Genomic DNA, 9,262 nt, shown 5'->3' on the forward strand with positions numbered 1-9,262 from the left:
TAATGTGCCGCTCTTTGGAAGGGTGTGCCAAGGTCTGGGCGTGCATGCATTTACACATACATTACATACAGTAGATACATATGTTTCTGTGTGTGTGCGAGTGTGCGTGTGTGCGTGCGTGCGCGTGCGTGTGTGTGTGCGTGTGTGTGCGACTGTGCGTGTGCGTGCACGCGCGTGCATGTGTGTGTGTGTGTGACTGTGCGTGGGTACCTTATTAGTGGGGTTATTAATAGTAGCAGCTCTGTGAAGCAGAGAGAGGTGTCAGTGAGAGATCCATATTCTGCCAGCGAGGAATTCCCTGGGTGCAGACAGCACTGACAGATAGATGAGGCGTGGAGGGGGGAAGTCGAAAAGCAAAAAATATTTCCTCACACACTCCCTCCTTTACCTCATATTCTCTCCTTCTACCTCATATTCTCTCCTTCTCCCTCATATTCTCTCCTTCTACCTCATATTCTCTCCTTCTCCCTCATATTCTCTCCTTCTACCTCATATTCTCTCCTTCTACCTCATATTCTCTCCTTCTCCCTCATATTCTCTCCTTCTCTCCTCTCATATTCTCTCCTTCTCTCCTCTCATATTATCTCCTTCTATCTCATATTCTCTGCTTCTACCTCATATTCTCTCCTTCTCTCCTCTCATATTATCTCCTTCTACCTCATATTCTCTCCTTCTCTCCTCTCATATTCTCTCCTTCTCTGTCATATTCTCTCCTTCTCTCCTCTCATATTCTCTCCTTCTACCTCATATTCTCTCCTTCTACCTCATATTCTCTGCTTCTACAGTACCTCATATTCTCTGCTTCTACCTCATATTCTCTGCTTCTACCTCATATTCTCTGCTTCTACCTCATATTCTCTCCTTCTCTCCTCTCATATTATCTCCTTCTACCTCATATTCTCTCCTTCTCTCCTCTCATATTCTCTCCTTCTCTCCTCTCATATTCTCTCCTTCTCTGTCATATTCTCTCCTTCTCTCCTCTCATATTCTCTCCTTCTACCTCATATTCTCTCCTTCTACCTCATATTCTCTCCTTCTACCTCATATTCTCTGCTTCTACCTCATATTCTCTGCTTCTACCTCATATTCTCTGCTTCTACCTCATATTCTCTCCTTCTCTCCTCTCATATTATCTCCTTCTACCTCATATTCTCTCCTTCTCTCCTCTCATATTCTGTCCTTCTCTCCTCTCATATTCTCTCCTTCTACCTCATATTCTCTCCTTCTCTCCTCTCATATTCTCTCCTTCTCTCTCATATTCTCTCCTTCTCTGTCATATTATCTCCTCTCATATTCTCTCCTTCTCTCCTCTCATATTCTCTCCTTCTCTGTCGTATTATCTCCTCTCATATTCTCCCTCTCATATTCTCTCCTTCACAGTTACTGCGTTTCAACACAACTTCCCCCCTCTCTGGAAACCGTTGATTTGAAAAACAACGAAAATAAATAAATAATAAAAATTACTGTTGCGAGGTTTACCATTCAGAGGATTTGATTTCTATCTTTTTCTCATTCTGTCTTCTTGTTCTCTCTGTCAGGATGTCCCTTTGAACCCGCTCCTCCTGTCACTGTGTGTGTGTGTGTGTGTGTGTGTGTGTGTGTGTGTGTGTGTGTGTGTGTGTGTGTGTGTAGACTCTGTTCTCAGTCTCTATCCACGTCGCTCAACCAGAGACTGAGAACTTTCTCCCAGCTTCCGTTGTTCAAACTGGGTGGAAACAATGTGAGAGAGTAAAAACAAACTGCACTGCAGAACCAATCCAGATTCTGTAGGGCGGCCCTTCGTGCAGAAGGGGTGGTGAAATGGTGTGCTTGTAAACGGATGAAACAGAATCAAATCATGTAACGTTGCTCGGGACATCCACTTTGAATGTTGACAGAAGTTCTCCCCATGTTACAATGTGATTTGCTGTATCTCCAGTTTGTTTCACTACGGAGGATAATTGGGGAGAGAGTCATTTCGGGTAACTTGACAAAAGGGCCTAGGTTTGTTAGCGGCCGTTCTTGCCGCTGTTCATCTATTTCTGACACGGAGTTCCCAGATGATTGGTAGGTGGAGATCTCCAGTTGTCTGGGAGCTGAGACGATGATGTGTGTTTCTACCTCACCCTCCTCCTCCTCCTCTCTCCAGGTGGGCGATGAGATCTTGGAGATCAACGGCGAGAGCACCAAGGGCATGAAGCACGCGCGCGCCATCGAGCTCATCAAGAGCGGAGGCCGCCGCGCCCGTCTGGTGCTCAAGAGGGGCGACGGCTCGGTGCCCGAATATGGTGGGTCAATCTACGAAAACATTCCCTTCTCCCCCATCTTCACGCCTTGAGCCGGGGCGGGGGAGGGGGTCGGGAACGCCCAGTGTGGACGGTGGTGGGTTCAAGGGGACGAGGGTAAGAAGGGTGAGGAGGACTCATTCACCCTCCCGGGACCCTCCTCCACCCAACCTTGGGTCGCTCCCACCAGGGTTTCCTTTCTGGTGGAGGTCACCCCTGGGCCACTGTCTGTCACTGCCCCACCAGGGTTCCTTTGTGGTGGAGGTCACCCCTGGGCCACTGTCTTGTCACTGCCCCACCAGGGTTCCTTTGTCACCCCTGGGCCACTGTCTTGTCACTGCCCCACCAGGGGAGGAGGGGAGTTGAGGGGGGGTGGAGGTTGCTCCCGTGGGTGCTGTCGTCCCTTCTGCTGTCACCTGCTCTGTTTTCCATGTCACCCCACTGTCACTTCTCACCTTCTGGCCGCCGAGCAAGGCACTCTGCTGGGACTTTCCAGAAAGGTGGTGGGTTCTGATTTCAATGCCACATGAGAAAAAAAAAGCGAAAGTGTTTACATGGGTTGAATGAGCAGCGTATAGGGAAAAGCATTGTTTCTTGTTGGTGAGATGTGCTATTGATTGTCCAAAGCCCCTCGTTAGACGTTAACTCGTTAGACGCTAATTCAGGGTCGAGGGGGAAGAAGAAACTTGATCCATTTTGCATCTCATGATAAAGTGGGAAACACTCTTTGGAATGAAAGCATCTCGCAGCTTTTGGATAGGACGCAAAACATATTTATATGATATTTATTGAAGGTGAATGTAAGCTACTGAACTCTTAAGGGTTTTAAGTGAGAACTGAATTGAGAAGAAAGGCCAAAGTCTTTTTGACATTTCAATGAGGAGAATCTCACTATTACTGTGCTTGACATTGCTCACTACTCCGTGGATTTATTTGCACCCACTGTTAATGTCGTTGAAAAGCTGTGACGATAGGAACTCTGCCCATCATCCCCGTACAAAAGAAATCCCATCCCCGTACAAAAGACATCCGTCGCTCCACTTGGACCACTTCTATAGATGTTTTGTACAGTGATGAAAAGAATAGAGGCATTTTTACAAGTATTTTTGTTCCGTGTACAGAGCCGTGAAATCAAAGCCACATATTAATGGAAAAAGTCTATTGCTGCATGAACTTGTCAGAAGTGTAAATTGATTTTTTTTTTTTTTTTTACGTTCTATTGTCTATTTTCCATAATATTTATGGAACTTTTTTTTGTTTTTATCGTATTGATCCGTTTTGATTGATAGTCACACGTCGTCATAAATGAATTCTTGTGTTCTTGTTTTTTTTATTTTCTTCTTTGAGTGGAGACATATTTGCCTGTCTTGAAAATTCATGTCATTTTATTAGCGCTAAGAATGTGCTGTCTTAACCACCAATATGACATCATGTGAACTTGTGTATTTTTTATCTTTTTTTTTTTTTACTTTTTAGTTGACGCACCCTTTGACAGTCTCACCCGCGTTTCTTTTTTGATTTCTGATGGCAATGTAACACCGCTTCATACGCTGTTGTCGTGGGTGTGTGGTTCTCACTGTCTCTTTTGGTTTTGGGTTTCTGCTGCTTCTTTGTCCGTGTGTGCGTGTGCGTGTGTAGGTGTGTGTGTGTGGGCGTGTGTGTGCAAATGTGCGTGTGTGCGCTTGGTTCCAGGACTTTCTCTGTAACTGATGGTTTCCACTGAAGGGTTGGGGCAATTTCCTGGACTGTCTCCCTATTCTGAATGACTCGATGATCAAATAAACACATTTTTTTAATTGAAAAATCAACACCGACAATAATTCTCCCTTTCTTACTTCAAAAGGTCTAAACCCTGTGCTCTTCTTGTCTTCTGTCTGTTTTTGTTTATCTTCTCTTTGCACTGGGCTCTTGTCTTCCTTCAGGGATGGTCGCTCCCATTCTCACTGCATGCATGAGAAATGACAAGATGGGGGAGGTGTCTCTCCTCCAAAATCAGACCACGGTTTGTAGCTGTCCTGCTCTCCTTCCCCCTTGTCCACCGTCTGTCCCTCGCTCTCCTTCCCCCTGTCCACCGTCTGTCCCTCGCTCTCCGTGTGGTGTGTGGCCTCAACTCACCCATGCCCATGCTCTACTCCATGCATACCAACCCATTCACCCAGAATGCATTGCCAAAACCGCCGCCCGCCGCTGTTGTCATGCTGACCAGTAGGAGTGGATTCATGCGTACTCAAAGTAGTCAAACCTCTGTGCACCAGTCTAGTGCTAAAATGAGAGCGTTAGTTTAGTTTGTTCTTGTTAATTAGTTTAGTTTATCTTCTCCAACTTGAGGCTTATCAACTATCAAAGAACATCCTCTCGTCTGTAGCTCTAGCTCTGCGTTGGGTCGTCTGAACATAGCCCGTCTGTAAAGATGGACACACAAAGATATTTAAACATAGAATTGGTTACAACATGTAAGTATTAATCATAAGAACACAATGATGACAAGGTATTAGGCTGACTGCTCGTGTAGATGATGTGACGAGGTTAATATGATGAAAATCCTTCAGGTACACTGACATGGTATTAAGAAAGCAATCACATAGCATCATTTAACACAAAAGAATGACGTTATTGAAAGGCTTCTTCACTGAACATCTGAGAGCAGCGCATGAAAGAGCATGGCTAAGTGGTTGAATCAAGCAGCATCATCAACATGCACTGTGACCAGCCACAGGTCCACCTGTCCAACCAAGTATCATCTGCTTCAGTAAGGTGAACCCGGGTAGACCTGTGACCGGCCACAGGTCCACCTGTCCAACCAAGTGTCATCTGCTTCAGTAAGGTGAACCCGGGTAGACCTGGGGAGGTTTGTTGTGGGTAACAAGTGTCTTCAAGCTATGGCTGCTCCACAAGTGTGTCACTGCATTTTACTCTCATGTATAAGCAGTTCTAATGTTTTACCATTGGCTGTTGCTGTGTCATCTAACAAGTTAGCCATCTTTGCTGGCATTAACATCAGAATGGCTTCCATTGGAAATGTTCTCAGCTTCATGACTTGAGTGACTTATGAAGCATGGTTTGGTTACTGTGAAACCCCGGAGGAGGTTGTAGAATCTAGATGCATGTTTGATCCGCCTGCCTTGGTTTGTATGTCGCACTGTGTTTGCAGACACCGCCATCGACGGCAGCAGCAGCAGCACAGCCAACCCAGCCGCAGGGTTACAAAACGCTGCGGAAGTGAGCACCCTGCCACCAACCAACGCCCCATCGGAGTCCAGCTACCCACCAGAACCCCACCAACCATCCCGGAGCAAGGAGCCGAGCCGCCACGCTACCGGCACCGGCAAGCACCACCATTCCAACCACCGCCACCGCTCCCCCAACAAGAAAACCAGCACGGGCAAACGCAAGGGGGGCAAGTCCGCTGGGAAGGACATCTCCAAGCTGTTTAAGAAAAAGGACGACAAGGGAAAGAGCAGTTCCAAGGACGGCCACCACCACCACCATTCCAGTGGCGGGCACCACCGCAGCGGGCGCCACCATTCGCCCGAGAAGGGCCACGGCCGGGCACGCAGCGCAGAAAACACCCTGGATGGCCGTCACGGAAGACGTGCCCAGAGGCACTCCTCGCCCGACAGACGCCGTGCCCACCAGTCCCCTCAGCAACGCCACCGCTCGCCCTACCGCTCGCCCTACCGCTCGCCTCAGCGCCACAGGTCCCCCCACCGCTCCCCCGCCCGACGCCACGCCCACTCCTCAGACCCGTACCGCAGGCACGTCTCCCCAGACAGACGCAGGGCCCGGAGCAACGAGAAGCCCGGCGGGGATGTGGCCGCATTGAGGGAACCCCCCAGGGAACGCACCCCCTCCCCCATCGAGGACAGCGTCCTCCGCGAGCCCCCGGCCCTGGACCGTCTCAACAGGGAGGCCACGCTGCCGCGCCTGCCGAGAGAGGAGCGCCTGTACGGGGAGGACAGCCTGCTCATGAGAGCCTCCTCCATGGAGAGAGCCTACAGGGGGGACAACAGCCTGCTGAGGGAGGCGGCGTCCCGCGACCAGAGAGGGCCGTACGGAGACACCACCCTGCCCAGGGTGCGCACCCCCGACTCCGATTCAGCCTACAGGAGGTACAGCTCGCTGCTGAGGGGGCGCTCTCCTGAGAGGGCGGAGAGGGACGGGCGCTACGCCAGCCGAGGCGCTTCCCCCGAGCCGCGCTACCGAGCCCGCAGCCTGGGGCGAGACATCTCCCCGGCCAGGAGCTCGGGACGGGACGAGGACGAGGAGGACGAAGAGGATGAGGAGGATTTCGTAACGGCTAAGGTGAGGGAGTACTACAGCACGCTCAAGTCCAACGCCAGTCGCTCCTCCAAGGGCCCGCTGCCGGAGCCCAGGGCCACGCTCTCGGAGCCCAGGGCCACCCTCCCGGAGCCCAAGAAGAAGAGCTACAAGGAGAGCCCCAAAGACCTGAGCATCTGATTGGATGGCTGTCAGCCAATCACAGCCAAAGCACCACAAGCGCTCACTTCTCCCATTACCACTTGGATCCTCACATACAGAAGTGCACCCAATTTTACAAACACATGCACACCAGACAACACGTATATAGACATACACAGACCCTGGGAAAAAAATCTTAAGTTATTGATTATGTAACATTGTTGAGTTACTAACCACACAGTGATTCCAAAATGACTTTTAAAAAGCTGAAGGGTTTATTTTTTCTTTTCAATTTTTTTTCTTATTTTTTTTGGTTAAGTATTCTACATTTACAGTGAATCTGACTTTTACAGAAAATGTAAAACCATAAAAAACAATGATGTGCCTAACAGTTCCATTAACGAGCAACTTTTTTTGTTTTGTTTTGTTTTTGATTTGATATGTGACGGGCATTTTGTGCCGCACCGTCAGTTGATGAAATGTATGTACTTTTCCACAAAGAAACCCATGGAAGTACCGTGCACCTGGATAACGGTGCTCACAACAATGCTGTGCATGTCTTTACCGGTTTCAATGTCCTCTCTCTCTCTCTCTCTCTCTCGCTCTCTCTCTGTCTCTCTCTCTATCTGTCTCTCCCCCAGTGCCACTGTTTTTTAGACATTTGACCAGACTATAGCACAAGCCTGCATTTCTTTGTATATTTTTGACAGTTTGCAGTATGTGTACATTCAGAGGTGATCATTTTAAATGAAGGAAGGGAAAATTAAAAGTTCAACTATGATGATGATGATGATGTTAAAATAAAAATAATATATTCAACAAATGAACGTGTGTGTGTGCGAGAATGCATTTTTATATCTGTTTGGTTATCACACGGGTTAAAATAGGTTAATGGAATTTAGTGGCAAAGGGTTGGGGGATAGAGAACACTTCTAAGTCCATTGAAATTCCTAAGTAGTATATTGTAGCAATACAAATGTGTGGGCGAGTATGTGTCATAACAAAACAGATAGTGGGTGCCTGGTAGATAGTTTATCAGTCTAGAATACTAAGCGCTCATCATTTGAGCAAACAAAAGACAATGGAGAGAGGAGCCTGGCTGTTATCTCCGGCCTCGCAAAAAGAATATGAAGTCTTTGAAGGAGAGGAGAGCAAAGTGCCATCTTCCCTTCACCACATCAAAGCTGGGATAAAAGTCTGAAGACAAAATGTCCCCTCCTTTCCTCGTCTCTCCAGCTCCTATACTTTGATTTGTGCCTTCTCTGTCCTCTGTGGCGCCTCTCTCCCCTTGTCCTCTCCACTCCTTTTCTGTCTTCCTCTCCCCTCTATATCCTCTCTCCTTGTCCTCTCCACTCCTTTCCACTCCCCTCTGCGTCCTCTCCATTCCTTTCCACTCCCCTCTGCGTCCTCTCTCCCCTTGTCCTCTCCACTCCTTTCCTGTCTTCCTCTCCACTCTGCGTCCGCTCTCCTTGTCCTCTCCACTCCTTTTCTCTCTTCCTCTCCCCTCTGCGTCCTCTCTCCTTGTCCTCTCCACTCCTTTCCTGTCTTCCTCTCCCCTCTGTGTCCTCTCTCCTTGTCCTCTCCACTCCTTTCCTGTCTTCCTCTCCCCTCTGTGTCCTCTCTCCCCTTGTCCTTTCCTGTCTTCCTCTCCCCTCTGCGTCCTCTCTCTCCTTTCTCAAAGACTTTTCGTTTGATAGAGAACACACCACTGGGGATGCTGTGTCCCCAGATGTCATGGCGGTGACAGCGGTGGGTGGATGATGGTGCTGGGGAGGGGCTGTGTTGTCTTGTTTCCCCCCTCCTTGGCAACACAGATTGGGAGATGAGAGTGAAAACAGCAGAGAACAGACAGGTCAGTACTTCCTGCTGACCTGCGAAGGCCCACCGGGTATTTGCTGCTGCTGGAGAGAGATGTAGCGTTTGTTGTCGGTGTCTGTCTGACGACGCTTGACGCTGATGATGTAAGATAGGGATGCAGCTTAAGAAACTGCCTGCTGCTGCGTTCAGTCCACAATGCATGAGGTTATGGATTTAAAGAGCATTTTTTAAATCTATATGGTAGGTACTGTTTAGGTGGTAGTGAGCCTATAACATAGTGGTGTATGATATTGGCTTTTTAGGCTTTGCCTTCTTCACACCCTCATGAGACATGAGATACATTATTAGATACATTACTTTGAAGTGTTCTTTAGATGATACATTATACACACCCACACACTTTGTATTGCTACAGTTTACTACTTATGAATTTCAATTGACTTAGAAGTGTTCTCTAGATACATTATACCTTATTAGATACATTATTAGACACATGATTGTGTTTGATCACAATTCAAGCTTGCGTTTGTATGAGGAGTCTTTCAGGTTGCCGTGTGCCAAGCTACTTGATGCCACATGTTCATAAGTGTGCATTCAAGATTACCCTGTGGACCACGTGTCTCCAGCTCATGAGAGGGAACCTGGAGCAGAGATGAAGCCTCACCATCAAACGGCAACATCTCAGAGCTTTTGGCCCAGTTTCTCCGAGATTCAACATCGTCTCCGTGCATTACACTCCTTCAGATGTGATGATCTGAAAG

General features: G+C 48.2%; 1 protein-coding gene across 10 annotated transcripts in view; it reads left to right on the plus strand.

Moving 5' to 3' along the window:
- The window catches only part of magi1b (membrane associated guanylate kinase, WW and PDZ domain containing 1b), a 183,034-nt gene extending 175,539 nt beyond the window's left edge, over positions 1 to 7,495 (plus strand). For all 10 annotated transcript variants that reach the window (XM_083660739.1, XM_083660745.1, XM_083660742.1 and 7 more), the window contains 2 exons: positions 2,129 to 2,267; positions 5,416 to 7,495. In XM_083660739.1, the coding sequence (XP_083516865.1) occupies positions 2,129 to 2,267; positions 5,416 to 6,722 (1,446 nt within the window). In that variant the 3' untranslated portion in view covers positions 6,723 to 7,495. The remainder of the gene's footprint in view (positions 1 to 2,128; positions 2,268 to 5,415) is intronic.
- The last annotated feature ends 1,767 nt before the right edge of the window (positions 7,496 to 9,262 follow it).

This window comes from Poromitra crassiceps (assembly GCF_964638095.1).
Source record: "Poromitra crassiceps genome assembly, chromosome: 25".
Lineage (NCBI taxonomy): Eukaryota > Metazoa > Chordata > Actinopteri > Beryciformes > Melamphaidae > Poromitra > Poromitra crassiceps.